This window comes from Crocodylus siamensis, chromosome 2, assembly GCF_052110815.1.
Source record: "Crocodylus siamensis isolate JL-2025a chromosome 2, ASM5211081v1, whole genome shotgun sequence".
NCBI classification, from domain to species: Eukaryota; Metazoa; Chordata; order Crocodylia; family Crocodylidae; genus Crocodylus; species Crocodylus siamensis.
The window spans coordinates 141,312,612-141,334,177 of NC_143396.1; the positions used below are offsets into that span (position 1 = coordinate 141,312,612).

General features: G+C 46.0%; 2 protein-coding genes across 10 annotated transcripts in view; one reads left to right on the top strand and one right to left on the bottom strand.

The window, feature by feature from the left end:
• The window catches only part of LIN54 (lin-54 DREAM MuvB core complex component), a 74,491-nt gene extending 63,887 nt beyond the window's left edge, over positions 1-10,604 (bottom strand). For 6 of the 9 annotated variants that reach the window (XR_016440852.1, XM_090036954.1, XM_090036957.1 and 3 more), the window contains exon 1: positions 9,737-10,366. The gene's annotated coding sequence lies outside the window, so the exon portion shown is untranslated. Of the gene's footprint in view, positions 1-2,831; positions 3,008-9,736; positions 10,367-10,421 lie in introns of those variants that run through there. The other 3 variants (XM_090036960.1, XM_090036959.1, XM_090036956.1) reach the window with 3 other exon arrangements.
• Positions 10,605-11,346: 742 nt separating this feature from the next.
• The window catches only part of COPS4 (COP9 signalosome subunit 4), a 20,646-nt gene continuing 10,426 nt past the window's right edge, over positions 11,347-21,566 (top strand). Inside the window, exons 1-4 of the mRNA XM_090036974.1 lie at positions 11,347-13,753; positions 19,421-19,500; positions 20,064-20,215; positions 21,313-21,416. Coding sequence (XP_089893100.1) covers positions 13,680-13,753; positions 19,421-19,500; positions 20,064-20,215; positions 21,313-21,416 — 410 coding nt within the window. The 5' untranslated portion in view covers positions 11,347-13,679. The remainder of the gene's footprint in view (positions 13,754-19,420; positions 19,501-20,063; positions 20,216-21,312; positions 21,417-21,566) is intronic.

The window sequence follows — 21,566 nt, forward strand, 5'->3', positions numbered from 1 at the left end:
CTCTGAAACAGAACCAAGATCACTTCATGCTGTTGTTTGTTATGAGCAAGTCAAAAAAAGGACAGTGCCACTACCTGAATAGCAAATTCACTGCTGTCCGATGCAAACATTACTTGCATCATCCCTGCAGGCTGTAACTTAAGACACCTCTTGGCACCTGCATGCCAGCTGGAGCTTCGATAGGAAATCCCAGTCTGTTAAGCATTGACTGTATCAGTCCTATGGATCATCCTGACCTTACCTGGTTTTGAAGCTACATACAGCGCATGGTGTTCTCAAAGCATCGGTGCCCTCCCAAGGCTGAAAACAGACATTGTCCTTAGGGTAGAGTGTGATCAGGTGTGCTGCAATATGTTGTTGCACAGCTGATAAACTTCAGTACACCTACAGACATCACCAGGGTTCTTGCCTTGCAAGGTTAGGCTGCCACTCCCAGGGATTTGGAGGCATGATCCTGTGGGACACTGGTTCCAGATCCTACTTGCAGACATAAGCCCCATGTCAAGGCAAAGCACCTCAGGCCTCTGACTCACAGGATCAGGACCCTGAAGAGTCTGGGCAGCTGCAGGCTGCCTGCACTCTCCCACCATAAGTAAACAGATGTTGGCCACAAAGTGGTGGCACAAATTATGACTACCATCATCACCATGGTAAAATTTAGTAACTTGTGGAGTGACAAAGGGCTAAGATATCCCTTTGCTTGAATGTTGTGCAGCCATAAAAATTTATTTGCAGCTTAATGCCTCCTTGGTGAGGAAGGCATGGTCTGTCCATCTCTTGGTCCAAGCTCCAAGTGGTATGCAGGGCTTTATGAAAGCCAACCAGGGCAACAGAACTCCTCCTAGGCAGTGAAATGGTAACATGAAAGGTAACACTCCGCTTTGAGCTTGAAGTTTGCAGACAGAAGTGAAGCTCCCTACTGTAACTGAGAACACTTTGCAAGAAGCGTTCCAAGTTACAACTATCTCCTGGTACAAACAGAAGTTCATTGTTGGTTGCAGCAGGAAGGGGAATCTAGCTGCTGGCAAGGAGCCTGCAGCTGGTTTCCCCTAGCAATGGCTCCTCCTCTCTCCCAGCCTGTCCCTGTTCTAGAGGTTCCCCAGCCAGTGCTGGAGAGTGGGGTGGATATATTTAAGCACCCCCGCACAACCTCAGCTCCAATACACCAGCCCCACCCTCCAGCAGGGGCTGAAAAACCCTCAAACCAAACTCCCTCTGCTCCCTTCCTCCCTCCCATTCTGAAACAACTCAAGGTTGGCAGGCAGCCCAGACAGAAGTTAAAGAAGAGGCAGTTTTGAAACGCTATCATCTGATCCCTCATGCAATAAGGAGTCAGATTTCACCCAATCAGCCATTTCTGAAGTTGCCTGCAGCCATGCACTTGTGTTTGGTCATGACTATAAACTGCTTTCTGTGGCAAGTGGGGCAAAAATTGTCACTTCTGTCTGCACCCTCTAGTTTTCAAATCAGCCAATTTTCTAGCAAGTGTGCTAGAAACTCATTTTCTCCTCCTCTGGCCAGAGGAAAGAAAAGGCACCCTTCCTCCATCCTTTCATCTGCTTTAGGTCCTCCTAAATTACTTTAGTGAGAAGGGGAAATACCCTTTACTTTTTTTATTCATCTCAATACCTGATTTCACAGCCAGCCTTCGCTACAGCTCAAGTTTTCATTTTGCTGTCTGGTGAGGAAACTGACAGGCTACTCCTCAGAATCTTCAAAGTTGTGAAACCAACCAGAGTTTGGCCAGCATAGTCCCAAGGAGCAGCCCAGTCAACTCATTGAGGCAGGGAGAAGCTGAAAGCCAGCACGGCTTTAATTTACATTCATTATACTGAAAACATGAAAACAAGCTCTTTAAACGAATTAAAATGTGTGGCTTAGGGTCTTATTACCAATCATTGTGCCTGCCAAAAGAAAGCCACTACTAATTCAGTTCTCCATTGGATTTAATCTCCTTTTCACATCCCCTTCTCTCACAAGTGTAAAAAGGGCATGGAAGTACATATCAAGCATTTTGATTTAATGAAATGTTATTTAAAAAAAAAAAAAAAAATTACTGCAGGATTGCATTTTTCTCCACTGGCAAAATGTGGCCTGTGGGGTGGAATGCTGCCACCAGGCCATTCCATCTGGCCCACAGGACCCCTAAAAAAAAAAAAAAAAAAAGTTTAGAAGATTAATATTTACTGTCCCTGGCTGCCTGTCATGCCACCCTCAATGGCTTGCCAAAACTTAGTAAGTGGCCCTCCACCCAAAATAATGAATAATTGCCCACTCCTGATCTAGAGCACCATGTAGATAGAGAGGTTCCATCATATCTAGCTAGCCCATGAAGATGATTATCACCTTGAGCAATCCCTGCTGCTTGCATACATCCCATCATATTTTAACATACATTTTTTTTTACTGATTAGAATCTCTTTATTTCTCACCATTCCAGGCACAGGTAAAATGTTGCCATTCGTTATATGAAATACCATTTTCTTTTCCCCTTTCCCCACTTTTTCTGATTTTTTTTAATGTGCTGTGTTTTTTGCTGTATGGTTGATATAGTACACAGTTACTGTATAGTTCAAATCAGCACTGTTTTAGGCATATAGCATATTCTGTGTTTACGTATTGCTATGTGTATGTTCATTAGAGTATACTTTATGGTATATTTTATGGTATTCTGTACATATTTTTTGTTATTCATTTTTATGCTGTCCTTTTCAACAAGGCTCAGAACATCTTACCATAAGAGGACAGAATAAGTTATAGGACAGGAATGTGACAAAAGAGCAGAACAAAACAGAACTAGAATATCCAGGTAAAACAGCATCTCAGCCTACCTTTCTCTGCTAAATGCTCAGATAAAAAGGCATCTAGGCATGGGCTCTGGCAAGCCTCAAGAGGGAGGTAGTTCTAGAGCTGAGGAGGAACCATGGACAATGGCCTCCCCCAAGTATTTTCCCCAAATGCACTTTGGTGTACTGATAGAGGTTGCAGAAGATTGATCCCAGCTGACCTTAGATAAAGAACAGAAATCCTTTTTCAATAAAACTCTAGGAAAGCAGATTTGAGAAAGCAGATTAACTAAAAGGAAAGTGACAGGGAAAAAAAATATATGAATGTGGAAATAAAACTACCCTCTCTCAAACCAGTGGCAAAAAATTCCAGCTTCTCCACAACAAAATGAGACATTTACCAGATTTTTTTTTGTTTTTGTTTAAGATGACAGCATTAAGAGCTATCAAATAATAATGCTAAAGCAAATTATTTCAAAACAGAAATCCCTACTTGCTGTGCAGTTTGCAGTGAATCAGGAATGGCACCTTTTTTCTTTTAATTATTTCCAAAAACTACTAAAAAATACCCCCCAAACATATATCCATTATACCAAGAGAAACACCACAGACCCTTACCACAAGATAAATTAATTTGGCTCTCATCTGGTCACAACATTTAAAGTTATGGTTTCCAAGGCAACCATAATTAATCATTTATACATATCATTCTGTACTATTGTCTATGCTATGAAAAGCATGCCCGTATACGGAACAGAAAAGATATTCAAGACATACCTTGTGTATATATACACAAGGTAGACAAGTTACAGAATCATAGAAAATTAGGATTGTGTAAGGGATCTCAGAAGGTCATTTAGTCCAACCCCCTGCTCAAAGCAGGGCCATCCCCAACTAGATCATCCTAGCCAAGGCTTTGTCAAGCCGTGCCTTAAAACCCTCCAGGACAGAGATTCCACTACTTCTCTAGGTAGCCTGCTTCACCACTCTCCTAGCAAGTTTTTCCTAATATCCCCTGCTGCAACTTGAGACCATTGTTCCTTGTTGTGTCTTTTGCCACCAGTGAACAGTCTAGCTCCATCCTCTTTGGAACCACCCTGCAGGTCATTGTAGGCTGCTATCAAATCCCCTCTCAGTCTCCTCAGCTTGCTTCCAAGAATGCTGTGGGAGACCGTATCAAAAGCCTTGCTAAGGTAAAAGTATATTACACATCCACTGCTTTTCCTGCATCCAGAGGCAGTTATCTCATGACAGAAGGCCATCAGGGTGGTCAGATATGACTTGCCCTTGGTGAATCCATGCTGACCGTTTCTAATCACCTTCTTCTCCAAGTGGTTAGAAATGGATTCTTTGAGGAGATTCCATTCACATTCCTTGCTAGCTGTAGCTCCAATTGCACTTTGGCTTTCCTAATTTCATCCCCGCATGCCTAAGCAATACTCTTATACTCCTCCCAAGGTGTCTGTCCAAGCGTCCACTTCTTGTAAGCTTCCTTTTTGTCTTTAAGCTCACCTAACAGTTCTCTGCTAAGCTACGCTGTTCACTTGCCACATTTGCTAGTCTTCCTGTACATCAGGATGGTTTGTTCCTGCACCCTCAGTAAGATTTCTTTAAAATATTGTTAGGTCTCCTGGTCTCCTTTCCTCCTCAGACTAGTCTCCCAGGTGATCCTGTCCATCAGTTCCCTGGGGGAGCCAAAGTCTGCTTTTCTGGAGTCCATGGTCCATACTCTGCTGCTCTCCTTCCTTTCGTCAGGATTCTGAACTCGATCACCTCATGGTCATTGCTGCCCAACTCACCACCCACTTCTATACAACAACTGCAGTGGGAGCTGTGACTGACTGGATATTTGAGTATTTAAGTTGAATTATGAAGTGTTGTCTGTATTAACATTTTTTAAAATTGTTTTCAAAAGTAGTAAAAATGAACAAGTGAAGTCAGCATTAGCGAGATTCACCAGGGAGGTATTAGGTGGTTTTCTTCTGAAGGATGGCTTCAGAATTTAGTTTGTGTACACACCACTTCCCGCACAAGTATCATATTTACTGAAGTCTAAGATGCATATCCCCCCACATTTAACACTGGGGAGTAGGCAGGGCAGAAGAAGTACCTCATCTTGGGAGGATGGTGGCAGCAGCCACAGTTCCAGCCCCAACTCAGGGTCAGGGTCAGAACTGCACTGTTGCTGCCTGACCCCCACCCAACACAGCTTCATCCCCCCACTCCCCTCTGCAGTCATTGCCAGGCTGCCACCAAGTGGGGGCTGCCCCAGGCTGAAGCAGAGATGGAACGTGCCAGCACCAGAAAAATGATAAATAATGGGGGAATGGGGGGGGGCAGGGAAAGCAGATGCAGCAGCAATGCAGGTGGGGGGGGGCAGCAAGGTTCTTACCATCCCCTCCCCAGTCTGTCCCCCCTACCACTGCTCTTCCCACTGCAGCAGTGGTGGTGGTAGTGGGATAAATTTAAGATGACCCTCCAATGATTAGATTTTATAAATGGAAAGTCATCACAAATAGAGGTGCACTGATATACCTGTGCCATATCAGACTGGCACTGAAAAAAAGGAATATTAACATTATCAGCTGTTGACTTTTTTTGACCAGTATAGCCGATAATGTACCGATAAATATAATGTGCCTTCTAGCTCGGGCCCTGGATGCCACATGCACGTGCACAGCCACAACATGCACATGGCCAGCAGCACAGCCAAGCAGTGTGAAGAATATGCCCTGCAGATAAGTCTATAAAGGGGAAGTGGTGTGGGGGAGGCAGATTGAGGCCCCCATGGTGAGGGAGGGAGTGGGTCAGGGGCTGCTGCCCAACCAGAGTGGTGAATGGGACCCAGGGCTGGGACAAGGAGCAGGACTGAGCCACAGGTGACTCATCCAGAGGGCATGGGGGGGAGGGGGGAGGGGGGAGGCTGAGGAGGGAGGGTGGCTCTCCACTGCTGCGCACACCCATAGGAGAGGCATGGGCCCCCTGCATTTGTGTGCAGGGTGAGGGTGGACACAGGCTGCCTGCTGTGGGCTCGGGGCTCTCCACCCTGCTGCCCATACATCCCCTGCCCATTCAGCAGTGGTGGTGAGTTGTGCTTCCTGCTACCCACTGGGCAGGGGATGCACAGCTAGTGCACAGCTCCTGGGGCAAAGGCAGCAGGGTGGAGAGCCAAGTCCGCAGTAGGCATCCCACATCCACCCTTGCCCCACTTGGCTCGTTAGAAGCATCCCCACACTTAAAAGTAGTGGTGGGGATGCTTGAACTAAAGTTCATTTAAAGAACTTCAGTTCAAGTGCCCCACTGCCATTTTTAAGTGCCAGGACACTGATCCCCTGGACAAGATGCCCATGGCTAACCTGCTCCCTGCCCTGTCCCTGGGGTCCCATTCACTGCCCAAGCTGAGCAGCACCTCCAGCCCCCCACCCCACTTCCTCCCTGACCATGGGGGGTCTCCATCTTCCTCCTTCCACCTCCCCAGCCCCTTCCTCCCCATAGATGTACTAGCAGGATGCTGCTCTCCACGCTGTCCAGCTGCATTCCTATAAATTGGTTATCAGTATCAGCCAATATGCTTAGTGAATTATTGGCATCAGCCAAGAAAGTCTTTATCGGTGCACCCCCAATCACAAGTTTATACATTTTTCATGTTTAGAAACTAATTATTGGGGGGGTCATCTTAAATTCAGGGTAGTCTTGCATGCAGGTAAATGTGGTAATTAAATAGCTACAGAAGTTGACTAAAAAAGGGTTTCCTTAGCATAAGGGTTGACCCATGCTTTTGACCACATTCTCAATCATCTCCCTTATATAGTCGGATACCCTTTTTTTTGCAAGTTTTTCATAAATGGGAAAAAATTTAAAAATTATCATCAATACCACTGAAGCTGGCAAAGAGAATTCAGGGAGTAAGCATGGAACTGAAAAATTACATTATCTTTCAGAAAAACTGAATGGACTCATTCCCTTTCAATTCCTAACAAATATAGTCTTAGATAACCTGCTTAATGTTAACTAAGAGTAAATCTAGGCAGACAGATATACTTCTGGCCCAGTGATTCTCAACCAGGATGACACAAGATCCTTTGAAGGGTGGATCAGAAGTGTGAGCAGATAAGAAGGTGCGAAGAACTCAGTAGATAAGGGCAGGTACAGGCTCCAGGTGCCCAGAAATGAGCAGGTAAGGGCAGGCAGACTGAACCCTGGCATTCAATTCCCCTGCAAGGAGGTAAGCACTGTAATAAACCAATTAGGTTTTTAAATGCGGTGTCACAATTCACAAGTGCTATCAAGGGATGCTTTAAGTCCAACATTAAAAAAAAAAAAAAATGTTGAGAACCGCTGTTCTGGAGCCAAGTAGAAATTTTCCAACAAAACAGTTTTTCCACAGGAAGGGAGGCATTGATTAAGAATGAAATGGAACTGTGCATTCAAGTATGGTGGGATGTTTGTTTGAATAATACATAATTTTTTTTAGGCTTTTTGGCAGTAGTATTAGTTTTTACAAGGAGTTCAGCAGAAAGTTCTTTCAGGTTCCGAACAGAACTAGAAATGCCATGCCACAACAGTTGATAGCCTGATGACTAGGGCTTATATTTGGGGATGTTGAAAATCTATTCAGAACCTTGTAGACAGCAGTGAATCCCATCAATTCCACAAAGCTGCTGAGCAGAACTACCAACAGCAGCTGAGATTGATGAGTTATTCAGAGGAGGACCTCCCAGAAAACAAAGAGTAAGAATGAAATAGAAACAGGAGAACAGAATATTCTCATGGGCTACTGGAACAAATGAAAATGACCCCCAAAAATTCTTCTCTGTAGGTATTTACATAGTTCCTGTCAGGATAATATATCACCTCTTCCCAAATATTAATAAATGCATTAACTCCAGCAGGGAAAAGTTAAGTGACTTCCCTCAAGTAACACACACCTAAAACAAAATTTAACTCTGAGATGATCCTTCAACAGATAAAGATTAAATAGCTTGATGAAGCTCTTTCTTCAACAGTGTAAGTCACATTCTAATCCAGAAACTGGAGCAAAAGACTGAGTTTGCTGTCAGGAACCAGGGACATCCTCCAGGTACAAATCCCAGAGTTTCTCTCTTTCCCAGCTTTCATGTCTACCCCTGGGCTAATAAAATTGGCAGAATTTTCAAGCACCATTTCAGCTGCAACAGGTATTAACCACTAATAAGGAAAAATGTTGATCAGTCTAAGCTGGTACGACAAATGTGTTTAAGGGTTGAAAGGAAGTTACTGAAACTTGTTAGAATGCAAGAATCAAATACAGAGGCGGGGAAATACTGACATTTGTAATGTATGTAGTCAAACATAACTTTGACAGAGCAAAGTATTGAAGCCTACAAAAATGTATGTATTATTCAAACAAACATCCCACCATACTTGAATGCACAGTTCCATTTCATTCTTAATGAGTTCACAGAATGCATTTGTCACTATAGCATATAAGCGCGTTCTGGTAAATTGTTTAGCAAACTAACTAATAAATGTCACTTGTTGCTGGTTCCTGTATCATGTTCAGCAGAAATTTGAACTCTCAAACAGTTCACTGTATCCTAAATAGTACTTATGAACAATCACAGAGACCAACAGACTTAACATATCTAATACTACTTGAGCCAGGATAGAAAGTTTTAACCTCAATATGTTTAAGATGACAAGAGAAAGCAGCATGCATTTCAGTGTTTTCTTCCTGGTCAGCCTACTGTCTCGCAACCATTTTACATGGCTTGTAAGTGCAATTCCTCATGGAACTGCATCATTCCTGAAGCCCCAAAATAAAGAGGTATCATTTCACATGCAGAGCTATGCAGGCTCAAGGAAGAGTTCCACCCTTGAAAGAAAAACAGAGTCAGAAATCCACATGTATCAAAGGATTACAGATTGAAAGGATTTAGTTTGAAAATAAAGACACACAAAAAAGCAACTTGCTTTCACCAAGTTCAAAGTCCCATGCCAAATATGAAGTTTTAGATATAAGGAAAATTTCCTAAAAAAAAAAAAAAAAGACATGTAAAAGGCTTTCGTTCAAAAGATATTTTCCAGGAAGTCACATAAATATCTGACAGTTTGGTCTCAGAGCAAATATGAGCTCTCAATTTTACTGTATGGTGAAACTACATTATAACACGCAAAGCATTTCAGAAGCACAGAGTAACGCACAGATACAAGTATATTAAAACCATGCTATCCTGTTTTGTTAGGGCTATAATTTGGAGCCTGATCCTGCAAAGTGCTGGGCAATGGGGAATTATGGGTGCTTAGCACTGCTGAGTCCTTGCCACAGGTTGGAAACAGGGTTGAAACTTGGCTAGGTGCCATGTGCACAAAACCCACACCTGTGATGCTGTGGATTAACACCATACACTCAGCTCCCTACTCAAGGGGAGCAATACAGCCAGTCCCTGCCAGCACCATACTCCCTACTCAAAAGGAGCCATGCACCCAATCCCCATCAGGATTTTTTTGAGTAATTCTGTATATGTAGCTGGGCACCCTACTCACTATGGCAAACTCACTTTACAAATCTGCTGCTTCCTTTACCTCCTTCTGAAGCCTGTTACCCCTGCAGAGCTACATCCAGCCTTCACAGGCAAGAAGAGAAGAAAAAAATACTGCCCTCTGATAAAAATACCAACACAACCAGCAGGCTTCAACACAAGCCGCTGCTTGGCTTTGCTCACCTGCCGGCAGGAAAAGGAACAGCAGGAGGGGATGGGGCAAGTCAGAACAGGGCTTGAAAGACTCAGTGCCCAATGGGAGCAGGGCACTGCCAGCAGCCACCCTGCACCGAGGCAGAGCAGAGGCCCCCTGCCCCAGAGAAGGCGGCGAGTACAAGGCACCAGGCCCAACACAAGTACTCGCCCAGCCTGGGCCGCTAGCACCCCCGCTCCGCGGCTCAGCCCAGCGCAGGCTCCCCTGCTCGTTACCTTTGGCAGAGGCAGCTCTCGGTGGCAGTAGAGGGGCCGGGGCGGCGGCTGCTCCGTCAGGGCCCGGGACTGGATTTCGAAAGATCCGCCATTTTCACCTCGTCACCGCCGCCACCGCCCCGCCCCGGGCCTGGGGGCGGGGAAAGGGAGCCCGCCACAGCGGGGGAAGGCACAACCCCCTCCCCCCCCCCCCGACCTTGATGAGGGTCGCGGGGAGAGAGTTGGGGGGGGAAAGAGAGAGAGAGAGAGAGAGAGAGAGTGTGTCCACAACCGCCTGCCGCGGGGGGAGCGCAGGGGAGGAGCCGCCGCGGGGTGTCCAGACGCGGCAGAGCTGGGGCGGTTTCTCCTCGCCCTTCACACTGGCCCTGGCAGGAGCCCGAGCAGCCCCCTGACAGCACCGGGGCCAGAACAGCCCGCAGCGCCCCCTTCCCCGGCCCCGCACGGATGTGACAGCGGGGCAGCGCGCGGGATCCAGCGCCGCTGCCCGCGAACGAGCTGGGCGGAGAGGCCGGCAGCTGCTGCCTTGTCTCCAGGAGCCGCATCCAGGCTCGGCCCAGGGCGGAGAGACCCAGGCCGGCCCCTGCAGCCCCGCGCCGGGCGGGAAGCGGCGGCGGCGCACGTAGGCCGGGTTCTCCCTCCCCCCCGCGCTGCCCGTCCCCCGCAGCCCCCCCGCGCTGTCACTCACCAGGCGGGCGCGGCCGCCCAGCCCCCGGCCCGCGCCGCGCCCCCCCGGCCCCGCGCGGCGGCAGCACCAGGGACCGGCTCCGCGTTTGTTCAAAATCACGCGCCCCGCGCCATTCCACCGCCACATCCCATAATATTGCGCCGCGCCGCCCTGGCAACCGGCCCCGCGTCACCCAACCAGCGCGCACGCGCAGCCCCTGCCCACTCCTCCTCCTCCCATTTCCCTTCCGCCTGGACGCTTCCTTCCGGCGGCTGCTACTGCTACTCGTGCTCCTGCAGCCACTGCCCCCGGTCGCTTCCGGATTCGTGACGGCATCACGCTGGCACGTGACCTGAGAGCGCCCGGCGACTCCGGACGAAAGGGCAAGGCTACGCGCGGGGCTGAGCGCCCCTTGCTGCGGGGCTGGGGGCGCGGAGGCGGCTGCGCATGCGCCCGGCGCGGTCCTGGGGCCCCCTGCCCAGGCAATGGGTTCAGGCCGGTGGGTGCGTTTTTCCCACGCGAGCGCGCACTCGCTCTCCTCACCTGTTGCTTGCTTGATCCCTGGTGCATCTCGTGCTGCCGGTCACGCAGCCGGTGGTGTCAGCAAATGATGCTCTGGGGGCTAGTCCGGAAGATAAGCATCCTTGCAATGTTTGAGTACCCGCGGGTATGGTGTTCACTGACAAAGGGAGCATGGAAATCCGTATCTACAAGCCTAGGCAGAGAAGACCTTTGGGTAAACCCCCTATCTTTTATTAGACCAACTCAAATAGTTGAATGAATTCTTCATAGCACTCGGGCACAAACACCCTTCATCAGGCTGATGAAACATCTGCAGATGGTCTGTGCTCTTCCTGGATGGAGTGGCCTATGGCTGCTTTACCACTCCATCCAGGAAGGGCACAGACCATCTGCAGGCACTTCATCAGCCTGACAAAGGGTTTTTGTGCCTGAAAGCTTGTTAAGGAGAATTTTTCCAACTATTGGACTTGGCCTAATAAAAGCCATGGGATTTAGGCAGACAAAATTCTTTGGGTATGTCCTTATACCAACAGCTACAACCTACACCCTTATTTACAGACAGGCTCAGAGTAGTCTATAGCAAGATAAAGTCTTTTTTGGGAAGGGCAGCATGTAAATCCTATATACATTTATACATACATATATATACATTTATATGTGCATATCACGATCTATGCATGTGCGTGTGTGTGTGTGTGTGTGTATGGGAGTCCATATGTGGATTTGTGTGTTTAGATTGCATCTTTTATGTATTTAGAGATATATGCCGGGCTTGGTATTCAGCAGTGCCACTCTCAGCAGACAGGGCCAGGCCTGGTCCTTGGCTGGTGCAGCCCCATCCCATGAGCCCAGTGCTGTTTGCAAGGGATGAGGACAGGGACAGGGCTGGCTTGGCTGCGGTAGCTATCCCCTGTGGCTGGACTCACCACTCACAGGGGATGAGGCTGTGCCAGCTGAGTGCTCAGCCCAGCCCAGCCCCCATCCCACAAGTGTCACCAGGCTCAAGTGACACTGTAGGCAGCACCAGTGGACGGAGCTGTGCCAGTAATGCGCCAAGCCTGGCCCCAATTCATACACTGTGCCTATGAAAGTCCTTACCTTTCAGATCAGAAAGCCTTGCGTTGACCTACAATGTGTTGGCCTATCCACCATGAAATACAGTAATTATTTTTGACACGCTACAAAACTTTATAACTCTTTTGAAATAGAGGTGAAATGTTTAAGGTTGCAAAAGCAATCAAAGCTTGGCATGACCTGAGTGTCCCATCCTGCAAAAGCAAGAAGGGTTTTTTCTTTATTTTTTAATGGAATACTAATTAAAATAATTTAAGCAAAGTGTCTCTAAGAGCATACTGGGTTAAAATCTTTCTTTGAAGCATTTGCAAGTCAAGTGCTGGAAGAAGAGTGTTTTCTATTTGTGCAGGAAAATAAATGAAACCTCCTAGTTTATTATCCCAAAAGAAAACCAGCTGCATGTGAACACACTTCAATGCAAATGTTTATGCCTGTTGGAATCTCTGAAGTGGGTGTTCAGCATTTCCAGAAGACAAATTATTTATAATTCAACACCTGGCTTCAAGCACCCACGTTAGAAAATGTTGGCCTGCAAACACTGTTGTTATTTTTGCTGCCATTTTTATTATTTTCCACAGGTTACGTCTTTGGTATCCTTTCATCTATGGCAGACGGTGGATATTGCAGCCTATAATGTAGCTGGTTTGCAGTGTCTCATGTGACTGAATAGTCCAATCTGAGATTTGTGTGATTTGTGGCAGTGGTTACAAATGTATATGTTATGGTTGGGTAGTTTGGAAGCTGCTTGCTTCCTACCGGCTCTTTTCTCTTCAAGTTGTTGGAGGCAGTTTCTGTTGTGCACTTTGATGCCCTGGTGGAGACAATGATGCCACTTGTTCCCATCAGTTGCCAAGGTTTCCCTTTGGTCAGGATCAATTCCAAATGCCTTCATATCTTGCTTGCATATATCTTCGTAGCAAAGCTTGGGACCAGCACCATACCTAGACACCTGGCAGCCCCACGGAAACTTTTAGTATTGGGCCCCACTTCACCAGAGATAATAATAACAATAAAAAAATAACCATGTCTGGGTCCCCAGTTCACCCATGCCTTTCTCCAGTCTTGCTTGGGACATCCTGCTATTCCTGTTCCCTCCAACAGTTCCCTGTATAGCATGATCTTGGGGGTATGTCCATCTTCCATTCTGCTCAGATGGCCTAGCCAGCATAGTTATTTGTGTTTGAGCAGAGTTGCCACACTTGGTAAACTGGCCATAGGTACTTTGTCTGTAAGTGAGGCCAATTGGGATCTGCTTTGGAGGTGCAGAAAATACTGATTCTTCCACAGAAACGGCTCTGGAAGGGAAAGGAGTGATTAGCAGTCCCCTTGTCCACCTTGTTATTGACTTGAAATCCCTTCAAGCGGGTGGGCCGGAGCACTGGCCGGGCTTTGCTCCTGCTGCATCAAGTCCCGGCTGCAGCCAAAGCAGGGTCGTGGTGGCGCAGCACCAGGTAACGCCACCCACGCCTACCCTGACACGTGAGAAGACAAACCCCAGCCCTTGCACTGAAGCCCCTAACCCAGCGTGCACAGCCGGCTGCTCTGCGGGGTCCCGCGCCCCGCACCCCGGCCCCCGTGCGGAGAGCGAGCAGGGACCAGCACGGGGGAGGGGCCGCTGAAAGCCCCGCCCCCTGCCCCGCGTTCGAAGGGCCGGCGTCAGGAGGACCGCGCGCCGGACGAGAAATGGCGGCCGCGGTGAGGCAGGACTTGGCGCAGCTGATGAACTCCAGCGGCTCCCACAAGGACCTGGCGGGCAAGTGAGTGATGGCCCTGGCTGCCACCCCATCCCCAAACCCAGCGGGCCGCGGGGGCGGAGCCGGGGTTGAGGCTGGCTCGGCTCCTGGGTTTTGACAAGGGGGTGCAGGTGGTGAGGTACCTCATGGCATGTGTGTGACATCACCTATAGCGTCACTTCTGAGGGGGGTTTGCGGAGGTTGGGTTGCTTCATCACATGTATAACATCATGGATGATAGGGGGGTGCAGAGGGTGAGGAGCGTCATCGCATTATATAGATGTATGTAATCAGGGGGCAGCAGGGGAGAAACACAGGCAATGGGCTAGTTACCTCGGGGGTCTGAACATGAACCCATGGAGCCTGGGAAATGAGCAGAAGATTAGGAAGTCCTGGCACAGTCACAAAACTGATCTGATTGGAATAAGAGACGTGATGGGAGCTCACATGACTGGAGCACTGTCATGGATGGGTACAAACTATTCGGGAAGAACAGGCAGGGGAGAAGAGGGGGGAGGAGTTGCACTTTATGTAAAAGAGCCATGTGATTCCTCAGCACTCCAGTATGAAGCTGGAGACAGACCTGTTGAGAGTCTCTGGGTTATGGTCAGAGGGTAAAGCAACAAAGATGATGTTGTGGTGAGGGTCTGCTGTAAAGGAAGGAGGAAGTGGTGGATGAGGCTTTCTTCAAACAGCTTGCAGAAGTTTTTTGATCACAGTTCCCCAGTTCACATGGGGGACTTTAGTTACTCTGACATCTTCTGGGAGGGCAATACAGGAGTGCACAGGCCATCCAGGAAGTTCTTGGAGAATGTTGGGGACAATTTCTTGGTGCAAGTGCTGGAGCGGCCAACTAGGGGCCATGTGCTTTTTGACCTGCTGCTCACAGACAAGGATGAAATGGAGGGGGTGTAGTAATGGATGGCAACTTGGGCAGCAGTGACTGCAGGATGATTAAGTTCAGGATCCTGAGGAAAGAAAGGAAGGACAGCAGCAGAGTAAGGACCCTGGACTTCAGAAAAGCAGACTTTGACTCCCTCAGGGAACTGATGGGCAGGATCCCCTGAGAGGCCAGTCCGAGGGAGGAAAGGAGTCCAGGGGACCTAGCTATACTTTAAAGAAACCTTACTGAAGGGTGCAGGAACAAACCATCCTCATGTGCAGGAAGAAAAGCAAATGTGGCAAATGACTAGTTTGGCTTAGCAGAAAACTGTTCAATGAGCTTAAAGACAAAAAGGAAGCTTACAAGAAGTGGAAGCTTGGACAAACAACTTGGAAGGCGTATTAGAGTATTGCTTGGGCATGCAGGGATGAAGTCAGGAAGGCCAAAGTGCTAGAGTTGCAGCTAGCAAGGGATGTGAAGGGAAACAAGGGGTTTCTACAAGTATGTTAGCAAGAAGAGGAAGATCAGGGAATGTGTGGGTCGCTTACTGAACGGGGGAGGCAACCTACTGATAGATGATGAGGAAAAGGCTAAAGTGCCCATTGCCTTTTCTACCTTGGTTTCCACAGGCAAGGTCAGCTCCTGAACCAGGCAGCACAGTTTTGGGGAGAAGGTGAGCATACCTCAGTGGTGAAGGAACAGGTTAGGGACTATTTACAAAAGCTGGACGTGTACAAGTCTATGGGGCTGGATGCAGTGAATCCAAGAGTGCTGAGGGAGTTGGCCAGTGTGTAGCCAGCAGAGGCTTTGGCTATTATCTTTGAAACTTGTGGTGATGCAGAGAGATCCCGGACACTTGGAAAAAGGGCAAATATAGTGTCCATCTTTAAGAGAAGAAGGAGGATCCAGGGAACTACAGACCAGTCAGCCTCACCTCAGTCCCTGGAAAAATAATTGAGTAGGCCCTCAAAGAATCCATTTCTAAGCACATGAAGGAGAGGAAAGTGACTGGGAACAGTCCGCATGGATTCACCAAGGGCAGGGCATGCTTGACCAATCTGATTGCCTTCTATAAGGAGATAACTGGCTCTGGATGCAGAAAAAGCAGTAGGCATAATTATACCTTGACTTTAGCAAGGCTTTTGATACAGTCTCCCACAGCATTCTTGGAAGCAAGCTGAGGAAGTATGGTTTGGATGAATAGACTATAAGGTGGATAAAACCTGGCTGCATTTTCAGGCTCAACGGGTAGTAGTCAATGGCTCAATGTCTACCTAGTGGCCAGTATCAAATTAAGTGCTCCTGGGGTCAGTTTTGTTCAATACCTTCCTTAATGATCTGGAAGATGGGATGGATTGCACCCTCAGCAAGTCTGTTGATGACACCAAGCTGGGGGAGTGTAGTAGCTACACTGGAAAGTAGAGCTAGGATTTGGAGTGACCTAGACAAATTGGAGGATTGGGCCAAAAGAAATCTCATGAGGTTAAAAAAGGACAAGTGCAAAGTCTTGCACTTAAGATGGAAGAATCCCACGCACAGCTACAGCCTTGGGACTGGCTGGCAAAGCAACAGTTCTTCAGTAAAGGACCTGGAGGTTACAATGGGCAATAGGATGGATACGAGTCAGCAATGTGCCCTTGTTATCAAAAAGGCCAATGGCACACTGGGCTGCACTAATAGGAGTGTTGCCAGTGGATCAAGGGAGGTAATTATTCCACTCTGTTCTGCACTGGTGAGGCCACATCTGGTGTACTGTGTCCAGTTTTGGACCCCCCACTATAGAAAGGCTGTGGACAAATTGGAGAGAGTCTAGCAGAGAGCAGCAAAAATGGTTTGGGGGCTGGGGCACATGACTCCTGAGGAGAGGCTGAGGGAACTGGACTTATTTAGTCTGCAGAAGAGAAGATGGAGAAGGGATTTGATAGCAGTCTTTTAACTAATCACTGAAGGGTGATTCCAAAGAGTATGGAGCTGAACAGTGGTGACAGATGGCAAAGTAAGGAGTGATGGTCTCAAGTTGCAGCAACGGATGTTTAAATTGAATATTATGAACTATTTTATCACTAGGAGGGTGGTGAAGCACTGTAACAGGTTATCCACAGAGGTGGTGGAATCTCCATCCTTGGAGGTTTTAAAGACCCAGCTGGACAAAGCTTTGGCCGGGATGATCTAGTTGGGGTTGGTCTTACTTTGAACAGACATTGGATTGGATGACTTCCTGAGGTCCCTTTCAACCCTAATTTTCTATTACGTTATATCTATCTACATCTATAATATGACATCACATATCATCTATGATGGGAGTGCAGATGGTGAGGTGCGTCATTGCATGTATGTAACATGACTTGATAACAAGATGCAGGTGGGGAGGTTCGTGATCACCTAGGACAAGTGAGTTGCAGATGGTGAGGTGTCTTATCATCTAGAAACAACACCCATTTTTATCTGGTTAAAAAGAACCTAGAAGATTTTCTCCTAGGCCAGGGGCCTGGGGCTGTATTAATCCATTTAAGGTAGAAGCAAGAAGGAAAAGTTCATTGGAATGAGTTCAAAACAATATGCAGGGCTGTGAAATATAAGCTGTGTGACCAGGAGCAGCTAAAATACACAGAATGGCAGAAAACAAGCCATCTTGACAGGTGTAGTTCATGATCTTGGTGCTCCCCTGTCTTCATTTTAACATCTGTGGAATAAAGAATTTAGAAGGAGTCGAGTAAATGAAAATGAGCCATGAAGTCAAGTGACTCCCTCAGCACTGCTTGACTAGAAACGGTGCTGCCACTGCCAGGCAGTTGGTTTTAAACTTCGGGGGGAGTAGGACTCAAAGGTGGGTGTAAGTGCACTATGGATACCTCCCCCATCCCTGTTTAGATCCATCCCTGGATGCAAAGTTTACAAGGCCAGAAGAAACAGTCTCACCAAGAAGCCTGCTATCAGCCCCAACCCCTGCCCCAGAACATCACTGGGTCATTCCTTTGACAGTCTTCCAACTTATGGGTGACATAAAGCCCATCCCTTAGGAGATCCAAGCTGCACTGCAAAACTTCTAGTATAGGTTTTTTTTAAATGGCATAGTACAGATCTGCATCAGGTGTAGTACATGATCCATTTACACTGATTTAGTTTACACTGCTGTTGTACCCCAGTATAAATTATACCAGGGGCCAGAGCAGACAGATGAACAAGTGCTTGGTGGTAGCAGTTTGCATGGCCTTTGTTACATTTGTGGCAAAAGGGCAGGTAATGACCTGCTTCCCTCTAGCCGCCTGATACCCCAGTTTCCTGCAGAATTGCTGTATGTACATTTTTTAACCGTGACATTTTTTTCCTGAGGTAATTCTACACTACATTCAAGTAGGTTATTCTGGAATTAGTATATTGTGTGTCGTGTTCTCGTTTGCCTCAATGTAAAGGCTGACTGCACAGGTGTAAACATGTCTGTGTCCAGTGTCTGCCCATCATCCTTTAAGTAATGTATCCTTCTCTAGTTACTATTCTACATTCCTTTTGAGGATAAAAAAGAGTTTTGGGGGTGGCGGGGTTGCTAAACCACTGCTGCCATGGAGCTAAGCTTCTGGGGAAGGACTCAGAACACCCCCATCAAGTGGAGAAGTATCAGCTTTGCTGCTACTATAAATAGTACATACACCCTTGGTGTAGCTCAGGGAAGCATGTGGAGGAATGTCCATGTACCTCACTCCTGGAAGGGTACACCAGAAATGAACTGTATAGGATAATTAACAAAAGAGTAGAAATAGCTACACATAATTTGTTGTCAAGTACACAAAATTGAGAAGTAGAGAGAAATACTTTTTTCTTGTAAGTTACCATAATCATTTTACTCAGGATCAGGAATCTACTTGTATTGCAGCAGAGCTAAAAGATTCAAATAAAAATTGAACTCATTGTACTAGATACAGTATAACTAAATTGTAAGGCAGAAGGTGGCATCTTAGAGGCATAGTGGCATCTTAACAGCAGGTTCAGAGGCATGAGTTTTCGTAAGCAACAGCCTACTTTGTTAGACTTTCTCTTTCCTAAAGAGCACACAGAGAAATGGACTAGACAGGGAGAAAGAGTGAGAAAAAAGGTCAAAGAGTTGAGGTGATTTGTTTACATTGCACAACAGATCAGTGAGAGCACGGATACCCAGCTTACTGCCCTATGCATGAGACAACCCTTTTTACACTTGGGAGTAACTTGTAACATTTGTAGACTTTCAAAAGAGTAGGCAGCATGGATTTAAACGTCACCATGCCTTTGGGGAGACCTGTGGGGGTCTTATAATGTGTTCACAGATATCATCAGAAACCATGAGAACAAGGTTGCAGTAGTTACTGCTTGACATTAAAAGTTCACGTTTGGGGGTATGGGGGTTAATTTGTATTACTTTTTTAAAAAAGAAAACATTTTCACCCATCTGCTCTGAACCTCCAGACTGTGTCATATACTTCCTTGATTTCTCCTCCTTCCAGTGTTTTTTATTCCCCGTCAATCTAGTATTTTTGATCCTCTATCTCCAATGCATGACAGCATTAAAATGAATGTTACAAAATTTCAGTTTATTTTTCTGGTGCCAATTATTATACTCAAAAGACATTCAGCCTGTTTTTTAATCATCCTTTTGTATAAGCATTTTATACATTAGTGCAACTAATACTACATAAATAATAGTTCACCTTGTGAATATAAATTTTTGAGGACCTGGGCTGCAATTTGCAAAGGAGCCAGTACCTAGCTGCCACTGAATTTCACTGGGCTTGGAGCATATTAACTGCAGCTGTCTCTTTTTTTCAATCTTGGGACAGATACCGTCAAATATTGGAAAAAGCAGTTCAGCTGTCTGGTGGGGAACAGCTAGAAGCCTTGAAAGCTTTTGTAGAAGCAAGTAAGTATCTGCAGTAAGATTTGCTTTGTTCCCACACTGTTGACTGAAGGCCTGGTTCTTGTTGGCTTGCGTGCTAGATATGTGTGTGTGTGATGTTCCCGGCACATTAAAACTTGCATATTAGGTGGCTTAGAGAAATCAAAGATCGGTCTGTTTAAAGGTTAATAGATGGTAGACTTTAAAATAGTTGTAACCCTGTTTCACAAGCTAATGCTTTTTTTTCCTTAAACCAGTCAGTAGCACTAAATAAAAACTTAAAATAGTTAGTCTTCATTTAAAAATGCCCCAAATCTCATTTTCTTGCGAGCGTTAGAAAAAACTGAAAATGTGCCTTGGAATGAAAGATCAGAGAGATACGAGTCATATCAGAACTGTTGTGAGAGAGGGTGTAAATAGTGCAAAGTTTCTTAAGCATGAAATCTGTTATTAAGGAAATCATAATTTTAGATAATGACTTAAAGCAGGAAAGTACAAAGTGAATATTAAAACTGCTGATTAACCGTGGACGTATTACGTTCAAAGCGCTGACAGATTCTTATTTCCTTATTGTGTCTTTGAACTAGTGGTAAATGAGAATGTCAGTTTAGTGATCTCACGACAGTTGCTGACAGATTTTTGTACTCACCTCCCAAACCTACCTGATAGCACAGCTAAAGAAATCTATCACTTCACCTTGGAAAAGATTCAGCCTAGAGTAATTTCATTTGAAGAACAGGTAAGACATAGTGATGATGTATGGTTTTAACTTAAATACTGTGCTTGAAGCCTCTCGCTAAAAGTAGATGCTCATATTTAGAGTGGTGTTTACTCCAGTACAGGCTAAAACTCTTCATTCAGTGAGAACTTGAGGTGTGCAAAGATGCAGAACTTGCCTCTTAATCGAGCTTGTACTAGAAATGGCTTCTTAAAGCAAGACAATAATCTTGTTATTGTAGAAACCACAGAGTCAGGCTGAGCTCATTGTGTTGCTTTTTTTAACGTTAAGGTGCTGGGCACACCATGGGAGGAGACTCACATTTTCTTTTTAAAGGCATATATATAGGAATTCAAAATCTACCTAGCTTTCTAGTGAAGAAGTTACTTTGAAATACCAGCTCTTTGATTAGCTGTAGAATTTGGTCCAGTAGATGAGGACAAGAAATAGTGATGCAAATCTTATGAAATCTGATCTTAAACAAGACAAAATTGTTGCCTTGCTTCACATTTACATTTCCCATTTTGTCTGTTTAATCCGCATACATTCTAATGCTTTTATGAACTTGCTGATCGATATATAAAAATTGTTGTGTGTAAATTCAGTCCGCCAAAGCAGAATCTTTACTTTCTTGTTGCTTGTTGGTTTGGACCCTGGGTGTGCAATGTGCAATTGCCCATATGTTTGATCACCCAGTTTAAATCAGAGACCTGTGACCTAAATGTATTTGAATGCTTTTGACAGCATTGAAATCCCAAGCACAGGGTAAAGGTAAATTAATTAGGCCGAGGCTTTTAAAAATGACCAGCAGCTTTTTTGCATGTGTTCATTTTTGAGAGCAGCACTTTGATGCTCCAATCCGTCCAAAGTGTTCTCAAGTTGGGAACTCAAAAATGAATGTGCTCAGAATCATTAAGACGTGGCTTGTAAAACTTACTAATGCTTGGTAAAGCATTTTAAGATCTTCTGCTGGAAGGAGCTATATACGGGCAAGGTTTTCTTGTATATGAAGCAAGATTATCAGACCGTTTTGAAGGCTCTTGGGAGATGAGAAGAAGTAGATGGTGTGAATATTAGTGGAAAATGTATTAGCTTTATAATATGCTGTTTATTTTTAGGTTGCTTCTATAAGGCAACATCTTGCATCCATTTATGAAAAGGAAGAAGACTGGAGAAATGCAGCCCAAGTGTTAGTTGGGATCCCCTTGGAAACTGGACAAAAGTAAGTAGTATGACTAGATATAGTTTTTGTGCTGTGTGTCCTTCTGTCTTCTGATTGCTTCACTGGAGTTGGGAGCGTCTATTTTTTCTGTGTTTATTTCCCTAGATCTTCAGTAGTTTGGACCAGAGGCATAGCAATGTGAGAGGATTG